At 43.7% G+C, this 26084-nt stretch overlaps 1 protein-coding gene across 3 annotated transcripts in view; it reads right to left on the bottom strand.

The window, feature by feature from the left end:
• The window catches only part of ASMTL (acetylserotonin O-methyltransferase like), a 55546-nt gene extending 30312 nt beyond the window's left edge, over positions 1–25234 (bottom strand). Inside the window, exons 1-6 of one of the 3 annotated variants that reach the window (XM_054008573.1) lie at positions 25007–25234; positions 22705–22836; positions 17994–18041; positions 17175–17239; positions 13908–13969; positions 8384–8492 (exon numbers count right to left, since the gene is read on the bottom strand). In XM_054008573.1, the coding sequence (XP_053864548.1) occupies positions 8384–8492; positions 13908–13969; positions 17175–17239; positions 17994–18041; positions 22705–22836; positions 25007–25099 (509 nt within the window). In that variant the 5' untranslated portion in view covers positions 25100–25234. The remainder of the gene's footprint in view (positions 1–8383; positions 8493–13907; positions 13970–17174; positions 17240–17993; positions 18042–22704; positions 22837–25006) is intronic. The other 2 variants (XM_054008564.1, XM_054008557.1) reach the window with 2 other exon arrangements.
• Positions 25235–26084: the final 850 nt, after the last annotated feature.

Here is a 26084-nt window from a genome sequence, read left to right as displayed (position 1 = left end):
CACTAATGTCAGTGTTGTACCAAAACATGCTTCACTGACTGCCCTTGGATGTGATTCCTCCAGAGGTCAAGGGGAGCCATGTGCACATCCAATACGTTCTACAAGCAATGAAAAGGGATGCAGTATTGGACTGGAGCCAAATGGCTAACACAGCTTTGACAGGTACAGAGAGGCAGCAGGTCAACTGTCTTTTCATACAGAGACCAGATCCAACTTCAGAAACTTGATGGGTTAAGCCAGGTTCCAAATGAAGTCTGGGTGCAAGGTTGATTTCAATAAAACTGTGCCTGCTTATGCAAGCTGTAACTTTGGCCTTTATTCTTTCAGAGTCTGGGGCTGAAATCCACAGGCTGTCCATGTGCCTATCTTTGCTATGGATTATAATTAAGCACAGGGTTTGAAAAATCCACTCTCCGGTGGTAGGTAGGAAGCTTTTCTTGGCAAGTGTGATGCTAGGACGAGAAAGTGCCATGGGTGCAAACTAAGCTTTCATTTAAGGAGTTAAATATCTAGCCCTGGTGGTTACAATGATAACTTTACAAATATGAACCAAGCAGTGCTGTACTCCAGGTGGAGAGACTGACAGTTTGCAATGGCTTTTTTTGGCTTTAGCATTGAACTATTTCTTATAAAGTTTGCTCATGATACCAAGCTGGGAGGGGCTGGAAGTGCATTGGAGGACAGGATTACAATTCAAAATGATCTTGATAAACTGGAGAAATGGTCTGAAATAAATAGGATGAAATTCAATAAGGACAAAATGCAAAGTATTACAATTAGGAAGGAACAATCAATCAGCTGAACACATACAAAATGGGAAATGACTGCCTAGGAAGGAGTACTGCGGAAAGGTTCTGGGGGGTATGGTAGATCACACACTAAATATAAGTCAACATGTACCACTTTTGCAAAAAAAAAAAAGCGAACGTCATTCTGGGATGTAGTATCAGAAATGTTGTAAGCCAGACATGAGAAGTAATTCTTCTACTCTACTCAGCACTGATAAGGCCTCAGCTGGAGTACAGTATCCAGTTCTGGGCACCACACTTCAGGAAAGATGTGAACAAATTGGAGCAAGTCCAGAGGAGAGCAAGAAAAATGATAAAAGGTCTAGAACATATGATCTATGAAGAAAGATTGAAGAAATTGGGTTTGTTTAGTCTGGAGAAGAGAAGACTGGATGGGGGGGCAGAGACACATGATAACAGTCTTCAAGTACATAAAAGGTGATTATAAAGAGGAGGGTGATAAATTAATCTCTTTAACCAGTGAGGACAAGACAAGAAGTAATGGGCTTAAATTGCAGCAAGAGAGATTTAGGTTGGACATCAAGAAAAACTTCCTAACTGTAAGGATGATAAGCACTGGAACAAATTACCTAGGCAAGTTGTGGGATCTGTCATTGGAGGTTTTTAAGAGCAGGTTAGATAAACACCTGTCTAGATAATACATAGCCCTGCCTCAGTGCAGAGAACTGGACTAAGGGACCTACCGAGGTCCCTTCTAGGCCTACATTTCTATGATTCTTGTGCCTGTGTCACTGCTACTTAGAGCCTTCCCAAGTTGCAGTACTCTTGTTGGTTTAATTGCTGCTATTGAAAGCCCTGTGGAGGGCAATGAAATTGACAGAAATCATATTCATATTAATTTGCTGCTGCTTGGGAATTAAGAGCAGAAGCAGAGAATGGCACTAGAGCAGTGGTTCCCAAACTTTAACAACCTGTGAACCCCTTTCACTAAAATGTCAAGTCTCGCGAACCCCCTCCTAAAAATGAATATTTCCAGGGATTTTCTCCTTTACCTGAGTATAAATTATAGAAGCAGTGATCTTAGAAATATAAAATTTGTTTTTATGACAATATGTTTATTACACACTATTTATTATTATTATTTACCATTACAATATTTTTATTACATTATTAAAACTGCAACACTCTTCCAAGATCTCACTTTCGTAGCTTGTATCACTCTGAATAAGGCTGTTATAAGACAAGACTCCTATGTTTCATCAAGGAGTATCAGATGTGAAACAGCACGAAGGTATTTAAGAAGCCAACTCAAAGAGATCCTCCTACACAAGCATTCAGGTCTTGAGCAGTCCAGGCAAACAACGCACGTTACAACAAAGCTTAAACTTTTTCTTGATAATAATTTTAAAAACAACACTAGCTGCCTATTTGATTTTAAAAACAGCAAAAAATATCCACCTCCCTTTCCATTTCTTATAAGGAGTCTTGAAGTTTAAATCTCCTCAGTGTGATAGATCTGCTTGCTTTGATCTGCTTACCTCCTGGAAGTCCAGGGGCTGCAGGCTGCTGGCCCCGTGCTGCCTGGGGTCCCCGGGGACAGCTCTGTCCACCATTAGGGTTTTTTTTCCCCTGAGAACCCCCTGTAACATTTAATGAACCCCCAGGGGTTCATGAACCCCAGTTTGGGAACCACTGCACTAGAACTATTCACTACCACTAGAGAAGAGATTTCAAAATAGAAGCTGGAGCAAGGGTGTAGCAGATAGGACCCCCTATGTAATGTCACAGAAGCCAGAAGGTATAGAATAGCTAAGGCCCAGCCCTTCCCCCCCAAAACCATTCAGACAGCTGGGGGAAGGAGATAGTAAAGTCACTCACAGCAGCTAGGAAGCTCCAGGGTGGGAAGAAGAGCAGGGGGGAAACCAAAGAGGGAGAGAACAGCGTTTTATTTTCTCCCCACCAGCAGCCAAAAGATTGGGAGGCTTCCTATTTGTCCACTACTTAGAGAGTGATATGAAAAAGTCCCTGTGGAGAATCCAGGGACAGACAGCTCCAGGAGCCATTTCAGCAACCTTTCCAGAAGTTTGGGAGGGAAGCTGGGCTCATCACCAATATGCTTCCCCAGGACAGTGCTTTCCACGTCATTTTTTATATCTGCTTCATGCTTGTAGATTTAGACCCTGGCTCAGAGAGGTCTAGTAAATATCAGAAGCACTGATTAAGCCAATCTTTGTATTACAGGGTTGTTGGGGTTTTTTGTCCATCATGTCACCAGCAATTTGATGCAATCGTCAATAATACAGATGTCACTTTGCTTTTTAGTATTCTGTGTAATGACTAAGTTGGCCACAACATCATGAAGCTGGACCCTCATAAGAAAAAGCTTCTTAGTTGGAGCATAAGTAATGTCCGAACAAGTTCTTCAGTAAAGGACTGCTTTAGCCTATATAAATAGACACAGGAAAAGATGGATGAATGAAAGACTTCCTCCTCCCAGGGCACCCGTTGGTTTGCATGTAATTTGTAGGTTGGTATCGTCAATTACTCCCACACCAACCCAGAGTAGATGCTTCCCCTCCTCTCAGGTATACAGTTTTCAGTCTGATCTGTCTCAGACAGGAGCAGAATAGTTTATGTGAACTTTTGACCCCCAGAAGCCCACCTGGATCTCTCGCTGTGAATTAACAAGAGTCTGGTAGCAGAAAGAACAGCTAACATGTGCTGTCCAATTCCTCCCAGCAGCAGTTCTGCTGCAGGTGTGCTTCAGCAATGCTCTCTCACTCTTCCAGAAGCCATAATCACAACACCTGGATTTTTCATTCTAAGCCTTAAATTCTATCTAAAAATCCAATACAGTAACTCCTCACTTAACATTGTAGTTACGTTTCTGAAAAATGCGACTTTAAGCAAAATGATGTTAAGCGAATCCAATTTCCCCATAAGAATTAATGTAAATGAGGGGGTTAGGTTCCAGGGAATTTTTTTTCACCAAGCTTGGTTGAGGTGGAGGAGTCAGAGGGTGGGATATTTCCTTTACTGCTAAATGATGAACTAGCAATTGGCTGAGCCCTTGAGGGTTAACTCTCTCACTTTACAAGGCAGCAGGAATGGAGGGAGATATGTGCATTCCCCTTTAAGTACACTGCCTTGTTAATTATATCAGCTTGCTGCGACCGCAGCTGCTGCAAGCTCCCTCTGTCCTGAGCCCTGGTGTGTCCCCGCTGCTCTATGGAAGATGGGGTAAGCAGGGTGCAGGAGCAGGGGAGAGGGGGACACCCTGACATTAGCCCCCCTCTTCCTTCCCTCCCCACCACACAGCATGAGTCTCGGGGAGCAGCTCCAAGGCAGAAGGCAGGAGCAGCACATGGCAGTGGGAGGAGGGACACAGCTGAACTGCAGGCAGCTGCTGCACAGTGAACTTAGGGGAGCAGGAGCTGATAGGGTGAGCTGATATGGAGGCTGCCGGTCCACCCTGGTTCCAAGCCCCCACCAGCTAGCTGCAACGGGCTGCTCTTCCTGCAAGCAGTAGACAAAGCAGGCGGCTGCCAAAGGATGTTAGAAGGGAGCATTACACAACTTTAAACGAGCATGTTCCCTAATTGATCAGCAATGTAACAACGAAACAATGTTAACCGGGACAACTTTAAGTGAGGAGTTACTGTAGTTTGCCCCTCAAATCTCATCTTTCTCATCAGCGCATACTCAAGGGAGATTAATTCACTAAATCAGAGTTCCCAAAAGCATACTGGGAATTTCTCTGCTAATCTGTACTCTAAAAAAATATATATTTTTTTCCCCCACACAGCCCAAGTGATCACCTTATTTTTTGTAACAAATTGCTCCTGCCCTAGATTTAATTATTCCTGTTTGGGTCAAATTTACATTGGTTCCTCTTATCCTACTAAATGTGATTATATTATTAATTAAAAGCAAGGCCAATGTAACATGAGGGTTGAGGTTTTAAACATAAGACCGGAAATTAAGAGTTATGGAGCCAAATCTTCAGATCCAGCTGAGCTACGCTTATTGCAGCACCCTAGAGGACTGGGACAAATATAGCTCAAAATCACCTTTGCATTCTCCCAATCTCAGAGTCAGCTGGAGGCCAGCTCAGCTCCTAACACAAGCTCTGAGGCTGCACTAACTTACTTAGGCTAAAAGTAACAACCCCAGAGGGCACTCTGGAGACTTATCCTTTTACCTTCAACACAGCTCCTATGCTAGCAGAGGGCTGGAATAGATTGTGTAGACCTAGTTGTATAGAGCTGGTTCTACACAGTTTCCTGGGCATGGTATTGCAGAGGTAGCTGAAGGGGGGTGGCGCAGGGACCAATGATCTGGTCCATAGCTGGGTTTAGAGTATATGTAATATAATGGATTCAAAATCATGCAGTACTGGGCGATGTGACAGATCTGGCAATTCTTTTATAGATACATAATGTGTAAGCGCCATAGCTTCTTTAGATTTCTCACTTCCCAAGCCTTGGACTGATTAGTGCTAGTTAAATTTTATACAAACCCACCTGTCTCCATGAACACTCATGACATTCTAAGAATGCTGGCTAACTAGTGGAGGGTGTGGGGGGAGGGGAAGTGGAGGGAGAAGAAGAGGGAACATGGCAAACCTAATACAACTGAATTTTAATAAAGCATTTAAGTGTCTCCTGAAATCTTTCTGAAAACCTCATTCAAGTAGGCTTGGATAAAAGGGAGGACACACAAGGCCTGATACTGATTGATGGACTGTAAAGACTAAGGATCTGTGCTAGGTTCAATTTTATTTAACATCTTGTCTCTCGAGGGAATGTTAATGGCATTCACAGATTAAAATGAATTTACAAATGTCAGCTGAATAAAACAAAATGGCCTAGTTGATTTAGAAATATGAAGGGTTATTCTCCAAATCAAGAAGGTTCATCTCTTATTTCCCTCCCACTTTTGACATTCTACAAGATGCCTCGTTGTGTGATATTCCATGTATCCAAAGATGGCTGGAAAAAGCTTTCTCCACAGCACAGCAATGCTGCTCTTTTCAGAGCTGTCAATAAGCCTATTACATTATTTAGAAGGTTCTCAGCACCAGAAAGACTTTTCAACCTCACACCACCAGAGGGTTCAGCCCATACTGACTTGGAGATGAAAGACTCCATTAGTCTCAAACTCTGATCCACTGCATGATTTTTAATGAGAACACCAAGAAAGCACTACCTGAATGGTATGACTTTCCCCAGAAGAATAAAAACCAAACAGATCACACTTTTGAGACAAAAAACTACCTCTAGTTAAAGTGCAATTGTTTAGGATTTTACTCAATCCATGTCAAAGTTAATTAATTACAATTTTGGTCGATGAACACAATAGTGTTGATGCAAGGTGTTTGACTTAGTACTGCGTGACATTTTGATTAAATATTTAGAATAATATAAAATGAACATGGAGCACATTAAAACAGATTAAAAGCTGGCTAACTGACAGATGTCAAAATGTAACTGTAAATGGGGAATCGTTATCAAGTAGGTGTGTTTGTAGTAGGGTTCCACAGAAGTCAGTTCTTGGCCCTACACTCTAACATTTATATCAATGTCCTAGAAGAAAACATAAAACCATCACTCAAAGTTTGAAGATGACACAAAAATTGGGGGAGTGGTAAATAACAAAGAGGACAGTTCACCGATACAGAGTGATCTGGATTGTTTGGTAAGCTGAGCACAAGCAAATAATATTCATTTTAAATATGGTTAAATGTAAATGTATACATCTAGGAACAAAGAATGCAGGCCATGCTAACAGGGTGGGGGACTCTATCCTGGGAAGCCATGACACTGGAAAAGATTTGGAGGTTGTGGTGAATAATCAGCTGCCAAAAGGACTAATACAATCCTGAGACAGATGAACGGGAATCTCGAGTAGGAGCAGGGAGGTTATACTATTTGGCATTGGTGTAACCATTACTGGAATACTGTTTTCAGATTTGGTGTCCCCAATTCAAGAAGGATGTTGATAATTTAGAGAGGGTTCAGAGAAGAGGCATGAGAATTATTAAAGGAGTGGAAAACATGCCTTATAGTGATAGACTCAAGGAGCTCAATTTATTCAGCTTAACAAAGAGAAGGTTAAGAGGTGACTTGATTACAGTCTTTAAGTACCTAGATGGGGAATAAATATTTGATAATAGACTCTTCAGTCCAACACAAAACAGCAAAACATGAACCATGGTTTGGAAGTTGAAGCTAAACAAATTCAGACTGGAAATAAGATGCATGTTTTAATAGTAAGGGTAATCAACCATTGGAACGACTTACTAAGGGTTGTGGGTAGATTCTCCATCACTGGCAATTTTAAAATCAAGATTGGCTGTTTTTCTAGAAGATCTGCTCTAGGAATTATTTTGGGGAAGTTCTATGGCCTATATTACACAGGAGGTCAGACTGGATAATCACAGTGGTCCACTCTGGCCTTGGAATCTATGAATCATGACGAGTACAAATCCATATAACAGAAAAACTTTCATCTTTCTCTGTATCAATATAAACCTTCTATTGTATTTTTTTTAATTAGGTTTACAGTCTAGTGGGGTTTTTTTTATTACCTACCCCTCCCCAGTAGCACTGGCTAGAGTCAAACTAATATGGGAATACAGTTTGTCAATTTCCCCATGTAATTGGCACACCATAACCCTTACCTACAGTAACCCTATTAATTCCAGGCCTGCCTTCCACTGAAGGCAGTGCAGCCACTTCTGTATTGATTCTGTATGTGTTTGCATAGTTTTCCATAGAGATGAGAAGCTCTAACATTACAGTCCCTTCAGCAGCCCCTGCCCCATTATTTGTTTGGTAGAAGCTGTAGCTGTTAAAGACTCATCTCATAGATAAATCTAAGCAAAGACTCCTTCCAGCTCTCTGTATATCTTGATTAAGCTGTTAGTTCAACATGGACATTTATTAGTGCTGATTAATACACAACAAATGCAAGACAGAAAGTGTTTTCTCTGCTTTGTAAGAGTTCTGCTGTAGGTAGTGCACTCATAACTGGAACATGCAATGATAACTGGCTCTATATCCTCACTACTGTGAGCTGCTGCATGTCCTAAACACCAACTGACTTCAGTAGGAGTTGAAAGTGCCTCTCAGAATGCAGGACAGAGTTCAATGTAAGTGTAAGGATAAGCTAAGGCTCTTCCAACTTTCCATACTATATTCATATAGGGCCTAATTCTTTTCTCACTAACAATCTGTTTCATTGCTCACTGAAGTCAGTAGATGGGTTCCAATTATCTTCATTGGGATCAGGCAATAATTAAACCAAAATTGGGCCTAAAACAGAATACTTCACAATTCCATTGTGTCATCCATTGCCTGAGATTTCAGATTAAGGGGCTATTGAAAAAAAAGACTACTTGCAGTTTTTAAAAGGTTGGGTTCAGAGTTTCCACCCTGGGAATTCAAATCCTAGTCAATGTTGTGAATCCAACATTAACTTCCTTTTTGTTTCACACAGCACATCAACGACTGCATATACACACGGCCAATTTCCCCCAAAGACATGGCATACTGCTTCCTTCGTATTTGAGGTCAACAATGTCTTAAGGCCTATACTCAAGTTAGATGTGCTGCCTTCAGCAGGCTACTTACATTGGTTCTCCACTGTGAATATATTCCCATAAAAGCTCCTCAGATAGTTCAGCAAATTTAACTTTTGTCTCTTCATAGAAATCAGTGACTTCAGTCTCCAGATGATTATCTACAACAAAAAAATCCAATTGTAAACAAAAAATTGTAACATGAAAGTAATGAGACTAAAGGATAAAATAAATCTGGATAAATGGTTTACCTTTTGAATACTCTGCAACTGACATTGTTCAACCAAGAAAACTTATACAGACAGACTTTTCATTCTATTTTAGGATTTAAAAGAGATTGCCTGTATTTAAAAGTGATGCTTTTAAGGTTAGTGGTCTCAAAAATCTGACCTACTTCCTTGCCTCCTTCATTCATGGACTTTGTCAGTGAAAGGTCCAGATTCCTGTATAGATATGCTACTCCTGGGGGGATTCTGCGTCACTGTGTTTGCGCAGAATTCATGGACCCCGCAGATTTCTTTGCTTCCCTGCAGAAAAAGGACTTCTGACGGGGAAGCAAAGGGAAGCCGCAAGAGAGGTCATGCACCCCATCCCCAGCAATGCAGGCAGGTTGGTTTGGGCACCCAGAGCAACTGGTAGACACATACATCACCATGTGGAGGGGGCTGGGCACTCGTGCGTGAGAGAGAGACACTCTATCCCTCTCGCTCGCTATTGCAGCATGCTCGGCGTGGAGGGGCAAGGCTTTGGGGTGTTTCTGAAGAGGTAGACATGGGGCAGGCTCTGTTCCCTCAGGCAGAGCAGAATGCAGCAGCCTGTCTGCTTAGTGAATTGTTCCTATTATTCTTAGGGCATTCCCCCAGGAGCATAAAACAGGTGTAAAAATTTTAAGGCTCCTTTACATTGCCAGAGCCGTATTGTAAAGGACAGTGTGGTGCTTTAGTGATTAGAACTGGTCTAAATGTTTGGACTATCAAAATGTGCTCCATGAACTGTTTGCTACTGACCTTTTTGGAGATGGTCAGTAGCCAGTAAAAATTGTGAGTTTGAGTCTCCAGTCCTCACTTCCCCTTCAGTTGCCTATGATATAAAATTACTCTACTTAATTGCCAGGGGGCAAATTTGTCACATACACATGGGAGAAAGAAGAAGGACAAAATGCAGGGTAAGCTATAGGTAGTCAGGAAGTTCCTTCAAGAGGAAATGAAGCCAAACTCCAAACCTAGAGACAATGGACCTTTCTGTGCCTGCATCCTGTAGATAGCTAACCACTTAGTTTGCAAAATAAGCAAGGAGGAGGGGACAAATAGATGAACAATAAGGGGTCATAAGAGGGGCAGATACATGTAGCTTGCTAATTATGTATGGTAATGATGGCAAATTTTGGCCAATCATAGAGCGATAGATTATCATAAGCAACTGCATATAATGCTTTGGAGTAAGTGTTTTCTTTGTTCTTGCTGACCTATGAGCTCGAACCCAATTGCAATTGAAATAAACGGATAGCCCCTCCCGGGGCTCCTTGCTTGATTAGCTGTGTCCGTCTCTCCTTATTCCTCAGCTGGAATGGACAGAAATTTCTATGACACCTATGATGTAACACTGAACATATGGCTGCATATATTTGTTGACTAATAACTAGAACTAAAGGGTCAATACTAGCTACATTACTATTAGACAAAGGGGTTTGGTGATTTCCTCCAATGCTCCTCATTCCCATTCTCCATCCATTGTATTGTAGTTTAAATAAATTACCAAAATAATTGAAACCAGCTTGATTATATTGTGTTATTTTGACAAAATATGCAGAATTTTAAAATATTGTGCGCAGAATTTTTTATTTTTTGGTGCAGAATTCCCCCAGGAGTAAGCAAGAAAAGGGCTTACTCCCTAGTTCAGTGGAATATCTATTCAAGAAAGCCAAAGTGAGTAAAACCCCACATTGTCTAATTCTGCAGACTCACAGCATGTAACTGTCTACCCAGGTGGAGAGGGAGAGAGAGAGAGAGAGATCATAGTAGGACAAAATTTGGATCGGAGGAGCTTATTCCCCCTTTATGGAATGCTCCCAGAATTAATTCTGTCATTGCATGACTACTGGTTGATTGCCTGCACTGGCAAGAAATCTGCCTAGCTCAAAATCAGATTCAGTGGACATGCAATCAAAAACAGAGTAAAATAAATGCAATAGTCACCCCGCTAACATTCTGAATGCCATTATACCTCGCAATGTGGTATAATGTGCAGCATAAAACTGCAGCAGTGCATATAAGCACATACAATAGCTGCAAGCAGCAGTCTCTGTCATCCAGCAATCCCTTTTATCCTATCATTTCCTCTGCAGCAGTGAAGAGTAGTGCAGAGTTGCAATACCCCCTTTAAGCCGACACAAACACTTTTGGTTTTTGTAGCTGGAAGCTGGTTGTGAGCAACCTGCAATGCAGAGTTGTGCAGATCTAGGTGCAGATTTTGCTGCATGGAAAAATGCCTTTGAGTGCTGGAATTAGAGCCCATGTGGGTTGCTCCAAGGGATCTGAAGCATACTGCCCTACATACATATACTGGTAACAAACTAGGCCCTAATTAATGATAGAGCATTAAGTTTCCATCCTTCTTCCCTACCAAACCAAGAGCAATATTCTCCTCTTATCTGCACTGCAGATCACTAGTTAATATTCTGACAGCAGTGGAAGTTTCTTGGCAGAATATGCCAGAGAACTGCAGTATGGATCAGAGATAAGAGTTTTATCCAAATACTACAGTGTGAGTGATGGAAAACATTAACATTTCTCATAAAGCAACTTACTGATTTCATAGATGGTTACAAACAGTGAGTAAAAACAATTATGCATAAGTTATTAAACATACATTGACGATGTCCTTTCAAGATGATAGTATAGTCATTCAGTAACACTAGGGTTACCATATTTTGTGCCTCCAAATGGAGGACACTCCAGGGGACCCCGGCCCCGCCCCCAGCCCCGCCCATGCCCCCGCCCCAACTCCGCCCCCTCCCCAAAGTCTCCGCCCCCTCCCCTGCTTCCCGTGAACATTTAATTCGCGGGAAGCCTGAAGCAGGTAAAGGGGGGGGGGGAGGAGGTGCGGCCTAGGCTGGCCCTCCCGCGGCTCCAGCCTGGGTCAGCCCGGGCCCTGGGGTGCCGGCCGGCCCCGGCCGACCACACCCGGCCCGCCCAGCACTGCCGGCCGGCCCCTGGCGGCCCGGCGCACCCCCCGGCCCCGCGACCCCGGACCGGCTCCCGAACCGGCCCCCCGGCTCGGCGCACCCCCGCGGCTCGGCGCTCCCCCCGGCCCCGCAACCCCGGACCGGCTCCCGAACCGGCCCCCAGGCTCAGCGCACCCCCGCGGCTCGGCGCACCCCCGCAGCCCGGCGACCCCGGACCGGCTCCCGGACCGGCCCCCCGGCTCAGCGCACCCCGCGGCTCGGCGCACCTCCGCGGCCCCGAACCGGCCCCCCGGCTCAGCGCACCCCGTGGCTCCGCGGCCCGGCGCACCCCCAGGCCCCGCGACCCCGGACCGGCTCCCGGACCGGCCCCCCGGCTCAGCGCACCCCGCGGCTCCCGGCCCGGCGCACCCCCCAGCGGCCCGGCCCGGCGCACCCCCCAGCGGCCCGGCTCCGCGCGACCCTGGACCGGCTCCGCGGCCCGGCGCACCCCCGCGGCCCGGCCCGGTGCACCCCCCAGCGGCCCGGCTCCGCGGCCCGGCGCGACCCCGGACCAGCTCCGCGGCCCGGCGCACCCCCCGGCGGCCCGGCCCCCGGCACCGCGCCCCCTGCTCCCCGCCCGGCCCCGCGACCCCGGCCCGGCCCCGCACCGGCCCGGCCAAAGAGGCCCCGGCCGAGCCCTCCCTCCCTCCTGATTTTCCCGGACATGCCCGGCTTTTGGGGATTTCCCCCCGGACGGGGATTTGAGCCCCCAAAAGCCGGACATGTCCGGGAAAATCCGGACATATGGTAACCCTAAGTAACACGATGCTTGGTAACAGGCTTTTTAATGATCTGCTAACTGAAAAATGGTGTGCTCCAGAAGCTTCTCTCTTAAATGCAATATTCTGGGGAATATTTTTATTCATCAAACTCTGCTTTGGCTTAAGTGCATATACTCAAACAAAATGGAATCTGCTGTCATACTGTCAATAGTACTAGATCACTCCTTTTTACTTGCTTGTAAAAGTCAAAAGAAGAGTCTATATATATATATATATATTTTTTAATTACTGTTTATCTGAACCCTTTGAAAACCGCTTGACAACTTTTTTACAGTAGTTTCTTCCACCACTGCATATTTTTTATATGGGCACTGGGCTGCCGATACAACTGGTTTAGTTTTTAAAGGTAAAAGCATTTATTCTGAAAAAAGCTTTTCAGGGAGTTGTATGGCATCTGCAAACAGAGAGAGAGAGAGGCAAGAGGTTTGGACAAATTTCAGAAAACTGATACTTCTGGGAGGTTCCTGAGTGAAATCCTGACTTGACTGAACTCAATGGGAGCTTTGCCATCAGGTTCAAGGGTGCCGGGATTTTACCCCATGTCTGGAATGATGGTAATACTATAATATTTAATATAATATTTCTTATTGGTATTATACTGCCTAGGAGCCCTAGTCATGAACCAGGATGCTATTGTGCTAGGTGCTGTACAGACACAAAACAAAGACAGTTCCTGCAACCTTACAATCTAAGTATAAGATACGAGACAACAGACAGATAGAGAAAGACCAATGGGAGAGTACAAGGAAACAGTGAGACCATATTAGTCCAGCATAATTTGATGGAAAAATCTCTTACTGGTCAGAAATCCACTCATTTTAATGAATTATTTATTAAACAAAATATGGTCCAGGTCAATCTCAAACCCAGGACTGCACAGTTAAAAGGTAATGTACAAACCATTATTTCACCTACCACCCAACAGGATTTTTTAGAACTGCTGCTAATAATGAAAAGTAATTTTCTAGAAATCCAGTCTCTTTGCAACCTAGATATTAAGAAACTAAGTAGGACCCATACATGTGATAATCTTCACCGTACTTGAACAACATAGCCCCTTCATTCTCACCAGAATAAAGCCCAGCAAGAAAATGACTATGGATCAGATTCTGCCACCTTTCTCATGTTCACTCTGGACCTGATCCAACGTCCGCTGAAGTGATCAGGGAGATACTCCCACTGATTTCAGTGGGTACTGGATCAGGCTCTTTCAGTAGCCCTACTGATTTCAATAAAATGCCTATTCTATTCTTAATAGGCTCTTATACCACTCTTAACACCGTAATATCTGAGCGCCCTTCAGTAATGCATTATGTGATCCAACTAACATCTGTCACACATGGTTCATTCTCTCATCAACCTTAATGTGCAGCACAGTGTTTTGTTTGTAGTACTGTTTGCTCGTTTTATTTAATTACAGATAATCCACTCCTCAGTATGGGAAAGGGTGGCAGAATCAAATGTTGTATGAAAGGGTTCCATCTTCACAATTAGAGTAGAATTAGATAACATATGTCTATAAGAACATACAACTTTACCACATAGGTATCTGTACACTTCTCTGCAATTACCTTTACTGCTGCAGTGAACAATGGCTACTCCCGTAAAGACACTGTGCTCCTTCCCACTCAACCTATGAGGGAAAAATGAAGAGTCACTATGTAAGCTTTATAAAGTCGCTTTCTTCTTCATTAATGCATTATTGCATTACTATTTCACAGGTTTACAGAGTGTTCCACAAATAAGCCAATGGACACCACAGAAGAATACCAGCTCTGGTTCGTATCCTTACACACAGGACATAGGGTTTTGATTTTTCTTTCACAAAGGTGAAGAGCTAAAACACAAAATGGTGCAGAAGGATTGGTACAGTAATTGGAATCTTTCAATGCTTAGTGTCCCCAAAACATTTAACACCTGCTGGCTGTTCAGTGGCCTAAAATATGTTTATTTATATTGAGATAAAATTAGGATTTTTGTTTTATTATTTTACTATACCAGAGGAGAAGTGTCAATCTCATGAGCAAAACAGGATCATCACCATCATAAATGGCATCGTGATAGGCAGCTTCAGCAAAAAGATAATCCATGAAGGGCTAGGTTATACAACCTTTCCTCATGCTGAATGGGAATACTAGTACCTTGCTACACCAGTATTCCCATTCATTTCAACTGGGCTATTGATGGAACAAAGTACCACTCAACTCAACTGAGAGTGGCAGAATCAGGCTCCAAAGGAGCAAAGAGAATGAACTGTCCTTGCACCTGCCTAGGGATGATGCTTTCACAGAATGGCTCAGAAATATCGGCAGGAAAGTGCAGGAAGCTTGAATTGATATTGTTTATTTTGTCATGAAAAGGACTTTACTTTTCTGAGTAGTTAACTACCCTCTTTGCATGGAACATTGAACATACTTAAAAAAAAAAAAGAGCAAAAACTGTACAGTTCATAGATGTGTAAGCAGAACCAATGTAAACTGAGGCAAGGCAGCTTAACTTCTTAGAAAGTCTGATTACAAAATAGTATCCTAACACTGAATTGTGATACCTTTACTCATATCAGATAGTACCTCCGACCCTAGGTAGTCCCATTGAAGTAAACTACTTGTAGAGCATGAAACTACTCAATATAAATTGTCCATTCTGGCCCCTTGAAAGTTTGTGTAGCTGATTATGATAATTAGCACACAGATAGGAGACACGAGTTTACACTGCTAGCACTGGATGCAAAATGACCCCAACAGGAATTATCCTGAAGAAAAAAAAAAAAATTCAAATATATTGCACATCCATGCTTGTTTTAGAAGTTTTGGGATGACTTTTTTTTTATTTTTATTTTTATTTTTTTTTTGAGTAATGTAACTCACAAGACAGTTTATATTAATTCTGATCCACAAACATCTTTGTAAGTTTAGTGCAAAAGTGACTATTTTCTGGAAGTCACCAAACATGGTATAATTTCAAGCAAAATTATGTACTAAATCAGAAGACCCTTTCCAGTCAGACTCCTTCATGAGTTTGGTGGGATATGTTTGGTCTCCTGATAATATCACATTCTGCCCTTACTCATTCACTCTAAACAACCATTACTTTTTATGCCTCCACCAAATGGAGAAACCTAATTCATCAGCCCAAAATCTAAATTAGAGCCACAAAGCAAAGAGTCCAGAAAGCCATAGGCCATGTGTTCCGTCCAGTGAATTTTTCCTAAATTAGTTTGTCTCTTTCATCAGCTCATATTCAATAAGTCATATGTCACTGGCAGTTTGCCACACAAAAGAATGATCAGCAGACTTTTCACATATTCTTTAACAAAGAAACCATTTTATTCTAAAAATGGTAGAATGGCAGCCTTGAGAAAATGTGACCGTGTAACCTCCTACTTACTGGTCCCACCTGAATAACCCAGAGTTGCACTCCTCCCACACATAACTACTGTAGGCAAGTATTTCTTAGTTTATGAATTATTACTATGTACTTCTAATCTTGATATTTGTCTTACACTAAAAACTTACATCTCACAAAACCGGCACAAACACATTCACTTTGATGACATTTTTTTACTGTTACTTAAATGTTTATTGCCATGATCTCAGAACTGCAAACCTTTAAGGGGAAAAAAGGTAGGTAACTGAGTTGCCCCTGGAAGGCAAACATCGTTTCTTCAGATTGAGATACAATCGGATTTCACCTTCAGGCCTCAGGACAGGATAACAGCCTAACAGCATTAGAGCTTTAAGAGATGGAGTGACAATCAATTCAAGTGTTCTAGCCTGGTAACAGGCTACAGTATTGTGTAATTGGTGCTTATTAAAAGTGATGAGTTGCAGACAGAAATAATTGCATTAATGAAATAGCTCACATATGGTAAGCAACAGAATGAGTCTGAAACATTGGGAAGAGGGCATCATTAAGCTCAAGTGATTGAACTACATTCAAAGGAGAGAAATAGAAGCCTGAGGCCTTAGCTACACTCGCAGATTCACAGTGCTGCCGCGGCACCGCTGTGAAGCGCGAGTGTAGTCGCACCGCCAGTGCTGCGAGAGCTCTCTCACAGCGCTGCAAGTACTCCACCTCTCCGAGGGGAATAGCTTGCAGCGCTGTGAGCGAGCGTGCAGCGCTGCAGGCGCTGATTACACTGGTGCTTTACAGCGCTGCACTCGGGGGGGGGGGGGGAAGGGTTCACACCCCTGAGCGCAGCAAGTGCAGCGCTGTGAATTGCCAGTGTAGCCAAGGCCTGAGATGACTTAAGGACCCCAATATATGACAGGAGAATAAGACAGGACAGTAAAAAAAGGCAAACATTTTGCTCTTGATTACACCAATGTAAATTCAGTGAACTTCTATCAAAAAAAAAAAATGCTACTGTCAAGGAGAGCACAATGTGGCTCCAAATAAAGGAATTCCTGATTAGTTTTCTTCTAGTACACACATCATGCAAATCGCACCTGAGGAGAGGCAAAGGACCAATACCAAATGCTTGTACTGTTAAAGAACTTTATTATTAAGGAAATCAATAATAAAACAATTGCAATGCAAATGCTAAATAACTTATCCTAATGATACTAATGCAACATTGTTATTGAGGCTCTGGAAAGACACAAATCAGGAAATTCAAAGCGATGGATCCTAAGCACACCATATTTCACATCCCTTGTACAGAGTAGTAATTTGTAATAATATTTTATTTATAATCTTGTATTATTGTACTGCCTAGGAGTCCCAGTTATGGATCAAGTTCTCACTATGCTACACACTGTACAAACACAGAACAAAAAGATGGTCCTGATTGTAGAGTTGCCTGATTAACTCATTTAACCTTATTTAAAACTACAAACCTTGACAGCATCTTATATGCATCTTGTTTATCAACCGGTTTCTCCAGAATTTGTTTTCCGACAGTCTGAAATAGAAAGAAAAATACTCCGCTGTGTATCTCTAATATGCTGAAATTGAGATCAGTCACACAGACTTTTCAAACCATGATTTCACCCAGCCCTGCCAGCAACATCAGTCTACTGAAAAGTATCATGTTAAGTATCATATAATGATACTGACCTCCTCTGTAAAGCTTTTTGAGACCTATGGATAAAAAGCACTAAATAAGAATCTTGGAGACATGAGCCTTCTATTTATTAAGAGAGCACACACTATCAGTGCAAGCTTCCCCTCCACCTTGTGCCTGCCAGAAGGATCTGCAGAGGTGGGTGGCTAATTCAGTGTCTATCATAATTCATTCTTTACCCTCTTTGCTGAGGCTACCAGTAAGAGTGCCATTTGTGTTGGCTGTTAAAAATGTCTTAAATGGCATTGCTTAGGCGATGCACGTTTCCTGATGCTCACAGCTGTCAAATAACCGAGTGCCTCTTCCAACATAGTAGAAAGCTCGATACTGATTATGAAACATGGGAGTATGTCTAAAAAAAAATAGAATAAAGGTAGTGGTGGAAACTCTGTTATTTGAGACATTTCAAACCAGTCTAAGTACTAGAAAATATACCATAGGGACAATTCTGCATTGACAGGAGGATGGACTAGATGAGTAGTCAGACCTTTTCCATCTTTACATTTCTAAGAAGTTAAACCCCCAACAAGAGAATTTTAGGTACTGGTCAGACATGATTCAAACTACTGCTAAAATACACGAAAACTCTTACCACAATAGTGTCTGCTCCTATAACAATATCTGGAGTTCTAAGGTGTTTCTGGAAAGATGAGGAGACAAAAAAAAAAAAAAGGAAAAAACAAACAATCAAACAAAAAAACCCAGAATATCCAACTCAAGATGCTGTAGATTTACCACTTGAAAGGTATTGATCTAAATACATCAAGGAGGGAGCTGAAGTCTATGCATCCTTAACAGAATTGTAATATGTTACATCTGTGAAAAACCAGGGAAAGCAAGGACTGTGGGCAGAAATAACTGAGGGTATGATTTTGCCTGCAGAACTTGTATTGATGATGAAATGCACCCAGGAAAGATTAGAACCCAACTCAACTCTCCAAGCACCGGTTGAGTATCAAGGCTGCCAGTTACAAAACAACCTTTTTTGTAATAAGCCAAGTGTATTGGATATGGAAATCATTGAAACACATTAAACATGAGTGCCACAATGCCATTTTTATAGAGTTATTACTCAGATGTCCTTAAGTGTACTTGCATACCCCTCAACCACCTGAATTTAAATGTATCCAGCCATTAAAAGGAGTTCTAAGGTTTGGTTTTATAGAATTCTCTCAGCCCTTTCCTTCTTCCCTCTCCCTGCTCTCAAATTGCAAAGTGTTCTTGTTGTCCAGGATTTTTTGCTTGCCTACATTTCATTTGGATGATTTCAGACACTAACCCTACAGTTTATCATTTTACGATGTAACATGGCTAAGACTTACATTTATTTATTGTTCATGATGGAAGCAACTGTTGATATAAACTTACTGCTTCTTATGGCAGCTTGTTTTCATAAATAGAGAAGGCTCTAGTCTTAAAATATTAGGTAAGCGTTAATAGAGCAAATGAGAATAGGAACTCTACTGGGAAATAGTGTAAGATTTGATATCATAATAGAAAGTGACAGCACTAACATTCTAATTAGTTTTAAATGGTACACCTACATCCATATGCTACTTAACTAGATCCTGTACATAGGAAGCGCTCAAAATCCATCTGGATGGACTTAAGAAAAATATGAAGTAGCAGGAAAATTTTAATACTATTCCACAATTGAAGTCCACTATATTCTTGTTAAGGTTTGAAATCCACTCCCCTAATATCACACCATAGTCAGAAAAAGAAAGTGACAGAAACAGATATGAATCTGTGTAATCATTTACATAGGAGATAATTCAATATTTGCACTGGCAGACAGTGTCATTTGGCAACAGTGTTGGTAGGGCGCATTCAGTATATATGAATCGATCTCAGAAAAGGATTAGTCTCTATTCCTCCCTTCCAGAGGAAGGTAATTAAGGAAATATTTGCAGATCCACACCAGTAGCAAATGACAGCCTATAAGGATTTTTTTTAACTTAATCAGTTGGGCTTCAGGCTTGGTTGTGGCACAGAACCAGCCTTAATCACTGTGGTGGAGCACATTAGGGCAGTAGGCAGAAGTCTAATATCTATGCTGATGCCAATAAATCTATTACTGGATTTTGACAACATTGATCACAAGGCTCTATTGGCTTGACTATGGGACTAGTGGAGAGGCTGACCAAGTTGCCTTAATTCACTGTTTTCAGAAAGAGGTCAGAGGGCTGTGTGCTGGGCAGCTGTTTTGCTTCATTTATGAAGGCTCACACTGCTCACTCCGAAGCCACGCAGAGACTGCAAGGCATGATGGGTTACAGTAGGGTTACCATACGTCCGGGTTTCCCCGGACATGTCTGACTTTTGGGTCTTTAAATAGCCGTCGGGGGGAATTTGTAAAAAGCTAAAAATGTCCGGGATTTCCCCCGGACGGCTATTTAAAGACCCAAAAGCGGCTGACAGGGCAGCCGTGCCGGCTGAAAGCGGTACTGGGAGCAGCATGGAGCAGCCGCGAGAGGTGGGTGCGGGTGGCCCGGCTCCCTCTGCCTGGGGCTCCCCTCGCCCACCGGGGGGCGCGGGCTCCTCCTCTGCAGCACTGCCTGCCGCGGGGCTGGGGCTCTCCTGGGGCTCTGCCCTGCACGCGCCCAGCACCCCCGGGGCTGCTCCTGTCTCCCTGGGCTGGCCCCAGATCCCCTCCCCCAGGGGCCTGGGGTCCTGCTGCGGCTTGCGCCCCTCTGCCTCCTCTGTGGGGCAGGCAGCCCCAGGGGGTTGAGGCCGTACCACCCCTTGCCCAGCTTCCCCCTCCAGCAGCCCCTGCACTGCCCTGCCCGGGCCTGTTCAGCCCTCAGCCTTGCCCTGCCTCATGCAACCCACCCCTACTGTGCGGCGGCCCGGCCCAGGAGGGACTGGGGGAGCCGCAGCAAAGCCTTGCCTGGAGCTGGTGCAGGAGACAAGCCTGGCTCTCAGCCCAGGCTCCGGCATCAGCCTGCAGCCAGGAGCAGAGCCAACCCCAGCCGGCTCGGCTCAGCCCAGCCCCGCTCTTAAAGGGACAGGGACCCCACCGCGGCTTGGCCTGGCCTGGGGCATGTGGGGGGTGTCACCTCACCTCCCGCCTGGGGGGCCCGGCGAGGGGAGTGCTCGGCCCCATAGCAGCGCAGAGGGGAGGCCAGCGATGCACCTTACTCTCTCCTGCACTGCCAGCCACGGTCTTGCCGCCTTTCCCCAGCTCTGTGAGGCACTGTACACCTCAGAGCAGCAAATGGTAGCAGGTTCTGCTGTCTCCAAGCAGAGTCTAGCCCTGAGTGTTTATTTCCGCAGCAGTGAGTTTTCGGTTTGGTGCATTCACTCCTGATCTCCCTGGTAAAGTATAACAAAAGCCCTTGGCATTCATTTTCTCAGTGTTTCTGGGAATACCCTTTTCAGTTTATAGATTAATCTGGGATCTTTCTTTTGCTGTTTTCGGAGAGAACTGTTGACAGCAGGGAGATATGTCCCTGACTAGAGGGCAGGAAGCAAATTGGACTAGACCAGTTGTGACTTCCTTTTTATTTGTTACTATAAAATGTATTACACACAATAGATTGCTAATGAACTTCCACCTTTGGGTTTCTGGAGAACAACTCACTCTAATACTTGGAAGATGCAGGGACCTTTGGTCTTAAAAAATGAAACATCAGACTCATTAACTTGGGGGAAGTGCAGTGGTCCATTTACGAAATTTCTTAAAAACATGATTCAAAAAATCCTTCTGAGACTGTATTTTAATGCTGATATCCCAATAGCCTTACTATAGAAATAGAAAGTAAAACAAAGACATTCTTGATCCAGGTCAATTAGAGCAGTGGTTGTCAATGTTTCCAGACTACTGTACCTCCTTCAGGAGGCTGATTTGTCTTGAGTACCCCTCACTTAAAAAACGCTTGCTTACAAAATCAGACATAAAAATACAAGTATCACAGCACAGTATTACTGAAAAATTGCTTATTTTCTCATTTTTACCATATAAATTATCAAATAAATCACGACTCCCAGATTGAGAAACACTGGTATAGTATATAGAGCAGTATAAACAAGTCACTGTCTACAATGATGGTTGCATATGCTTCGATAATTAGTTTGGCAAGGCCTTCTATATCAAACTTACACACATTTTTACACCATATCAGGCAAACCAGCTTGGATCTCTCACTATTCATGTCTCTGTACTAATTGTGCTCTGCATCATTTCACAAAAAAGTTATTTAACGGAGCTTGAAATTTGTCATTATACGGAGATTTCTAAAAATACCCTTCTAGAAAAACTTCCATTTGGTTTCCCAGTAAAGAAAAGGACTTTATATAGCTTGTTTGTTTGAACTCCGAGGCCCATACAGTCCCTGAAATGACACTGCCTTGGTTACTGTTGTGCCCCATTTCTCATAGTACTCATGATGGGTTGGATTGTCACAGCCCAGCTCAGCCACGCAAGGGAGTAAATATTATCTTTTCCAAGTAGACCTTGCTGATATGGGGATGCCCCTTTAAAGGAAGGCCCTGGGACAGGTATGGAGAGGTGAGTGTCAGAGGTAGGGTCACCATATGTTCGGATTTTCCCAGACATGTCCAGCTTTTTGGTCCTCAAATCCCCGTCCGGGAGGAATTTTCAAAAAGCCGAACATGTCCGGGAAAATAGGGAGGCATGGTAAGGGCCCCGCCTCCTCCCCGGACTCCAACTTTCCAGGTTCCCGCCGCTCTCCACCGCGGCGGAGGCCAAAGCAACTTCCCCAGCAGAGCAGCAGCCGGGGGGTGGGAGGGAGGAGGGGGAATGTGGGGTGCTCAGGGGCAGAGTTGGGGTGGGAAAGGGGCGGAGTTGGGGCGGGGTCCCGTGGAGTGTCCTCTTTTTGCACTATTGAAATATGGTAACCCTAGTTACAGTATCATCGGCATGCCGATGACGGTCAGTTCTGTATCTCCTCATAGGACCTAAATAGAATTGCATCTCTGCTCACCACGTGCCTGAAAATCCTGAACAAAGTCTAACTATCTCAGACTCAATTTGAATAGTTGGCTGTTGGCAGGACTTGGCGATTATACCTCAATTTAGAGCTTCTGCCAGCTGTCAGAGCTGTCTGTAATCACTGTTTTGGCCTTTCACAAGCTGAAGGCACTGGAGTTCCTTTTAGCCCATTTCAACAGGTAGTTGCCACAATAGTAACACAGGGGGAAATGTGTCTGTTTGCTTAAAGGATGTAAATGCACCTGTATACTTACTACCTTTACAAGTGCACATAACAGTAATAAATAGTGAGAATAACACATACCACACAAACACAAAATTTGACTATTGAAATAGCTGACAGACTCACCAGATGCATTCTATTTGCCACTTCAAGTGCCTTCTGCTTTGCTGTTTCTATGGCATACTCATGAGGGGCTGCAAAAGATGACTTCTCAAGTGTCTCTTTAAACCAGGATGGAACTACCTCAAATCGGAGACCCTACAATATACAAAGGAAAGGCAATGTAGTGAGCATCATCGAGTGTTTTGGAAGGAACCTGTAAAAGCAACAGATTAAGTGAATTTTGCTCTTTTTTATTATTCTTATGTTGCATTTCCTCTACAGTACAAATTATATTTAATCATGCAAATAGTAAATTAGAATAGAGTGGAAGCTAATCTGAGAAATATCTGTGAAAACTATCTAGTTATTTATTTTTAAAAATTAACCTACTATAAAATGCCAAGTGTCTTCAAGAGAGGAAGAAAAAGATAGATATTGGTAACAACATATAAACAAACTGTAGAGCTACAAATCTATTGCAAACATAACAATCTAGTGCAAACATTGCAAACTTCACTCATTCCATCAGCAGTATGCAATCAAAATTAAAACAAAAACAAATAACTAAATTCCCATTGTGTGCGTTTCATCTGAGAAGCAAAAACCCTGTTGCATTGAATTGTTTTGAATTTACTCTTAATATGCAAACATCTCAAGATAAAAGGCAAGAAAAATCTATGACAAACAAAAGTTTTACACTTATAGTACTTATAATCATTTTACTCTTGTCAGCTATGCATGTAACAACCTAATCACAAATGCATGACCTCTCTCTTCCTTAGGGTTTTCTATAACACTCATCATTGTAGTATCTGTGTGCGTCCCATGTAAATTAGATCTGTGCAGTGAAGTCTTCAGTAGATATAATCTTGGCATTTACTTGTGCTGCACTGTGGATAAATCTGTGTAAGAATGAGTTTTGCTATACAACATTTAACTGAAACACAACTATCAAATGTATGCTTAAATGTAAACATTCACATGTAGCCAGAAATACACATATTAGTTTTGTCACTGCACCCTGTTTAGCTTTCTGGATTTTTCCCCCTAATTCCTGCCTCCAAACTACAGGTTCAATCTTGTTTCACCATTGACTTCAATGAAAACAGGATTTCACCCTGAGACACAATCTATGGTTTGTTTGGATAGGGGAGAAGAAAGTGTGGCTGAGAAAAAGCATAAGTGAAAATGTTTTTTTTGGGATTATGTGATGTGATCTACTGCAAACAACCTCCCACAAATAAAACTCTAGCATTGTTTGTCTGTTTTTACTTCTACCCATCACCGTTAATGTGAAGTATTGATCAAAATGTGTGCAACACAATTCTTTAGATGAAGTGTAAAAATAAAAAGATATAAGTCCCATTGATACTATAATACTGTATGACTGACATTAACACTTGATGGGGGTTTTCCAAAAGTCCTGGAGGGCAGCAATGCAAAACCCATAAACAGGGCCACATCTTCTACTGATATAAACTGTAAATTCACCAGCTAAGACATTGGGACAGTGTATTCTATTCTTATGCACCCCTTTCACAGACAGCTGACAACAGTAACAAGAGGAAAACATGTTACTATTTTAGCTGCATTCCCTACCCCAAACAGCCCTCATCCTCTGCCCTTTGTTGCATGTATTGAGACCACCCCATAGCCTGACCCAACAAGTTTCACCTCCTATCTGTGGGAATTGGCATCACCCAATGGTATGTATGTTCCTAAGAACTTCATTTTGTTCAGCTTTCTTGCCACAGCCACACCAGCAGGCTACTTTCCAGTTGCATAACCTGCCTCCTGCCCCAAGACTCTGCTCAAGTGCAATTTATTTTAAAAATATTGTTCTTCTGGTCACATATCAACCCAGAAACACAGGTCTTTCCGCTTTAAAAATGTCAAGACGGCAACAACAGGGAAGAGGGGAATAATGGCCACTTGGCAGACTGTTAAACTACTCTCCTGTTTGCGCACAAAGGAGCCCAGCTGCTGCAGGAGCATTTCCAGGGAGCGATGTGGGAGCTAAGGCAAAGCAGGGCTGGGCATCCTTGTAAGAGCATTGGAAAGTGTATGTCTCCACCGCAATTAGACAACAGGGACTGGGCGGTGCTGCCAGCTGACAGGGGCTGGTCAATTGCTGTGGAGACTTCCAGGCTGCAACTCTAGCACTCTCCCACCTCACAGGGTGCAGCCCCAGGCAATGAAACAGCCCCTGCCCAGCGCCAGCACTGGTGGCAGTGCAGACTTTGCAGTGTAGACATACTCCGAGTGACCTGACCCCTCTACTGCCCACTAAGTGCAGGGGGCCCTGGCGGCGCTGCCCCGGACTCACCACGTTGGTGAGGATCTCCTGCCGGCGGGGCGAGGCGCTGGCCAGCACCACCCTCTTGCTGACCAGCTTCCCGATCACCGGGTTCAGCACCATGGCCGCGGCGCCGGCGGCTGCGGGGAGGCCCGGGATCTCCCCCGCACGGCCCTGAGGCTCAGCAGTGCCACGAAACCCGCAGCGTCGGGCCCGGGCCAGGGGGTGACGAGCGGCGCGTTTATACGGCGCAGCGAGCGGGGAGGAGCGGGGCCGTGGGACCCGCCTCCGGCCCGGGAAGGCGGGCCCGGCGCTCTGCAGGGGGAGCCGCGAGCTCTGCTGACGCTCCTGGTCAGGGCCCTGGGGGAGGCTGGCCTGGCGAGCTGGGCGCGTTCGAAATGGGACAGACGGACAGACATCCACTCCACTGGGGGGAGGTACAAAATACTAATGCAAGGTAGCTGGCGGGAATGCAGCGACAGACGGCTGGAAAGTTGGATACAGGGGCGGATTTAGTCTAGGAGAGTCAGTCCTGCAGTTTTCAACTTCCACTTGCAGTATTGGGAACCTCAAGTGCTTAAAAATCCTTATTCAGGCCCCAAAATCAAGAGCCTAGTTTAAAAATTGTGGAATTAAAAGGAGAAATACATGCACGGTTGCTTTCTGGTTTCTGAATCCTTAGGGTACATTCACCTTGCATTTTCAACCTTTTCTCTGCCACCACAATGGCTAAATTTTATTATTATTAATTATTATTATTATTATTATTTATTATTAACTAGTGCTGAGCTTCACCCGCAAACTCTTGATTCCAGTGCTGAGGCTTTCAGAAAATCACATGAGACTTTTGATGAAACGGTGGGTTGGCAAGACTGTTCTGCGGGATGCTTTCCTTTGAATAACACTGAGGGCTGGTCTACACTACACACTTCAGTAAAACTATGTTGTTCAGCGGCCTGAAAACGGAAGTGGCTTAACTACACTGATGGGAGAAGCTCTCCTGTCCTGTTCGCACAGGAGCATCTTCACTAAAGTGTTATAGCAACTTTTTAAGTGGTGACCTGCCCTGAGTCCCATAGGGTAATCAAGATACATGGCAGTAAGGGGC

The sequence above is a fragment of the Malaclemys terrapin genome, chromosome 1, assembly GCF_027887155.1.
Source record: "Malaclemys terrapin pileata isolate rMalTer1 chromosome 1, rMalTer1.hap1, whole genome shotgun sequence".
Lineage (NCBI taxonomy): Eukaryota > Metazoa > Chordata > Testudines > Emydidae > Malaclemys > Malaclemys terrapin.
Note: the sequence above shows the minus strand (reverse complement) of the source record. Positions and strands in the feature narration are given on the sequence as shown.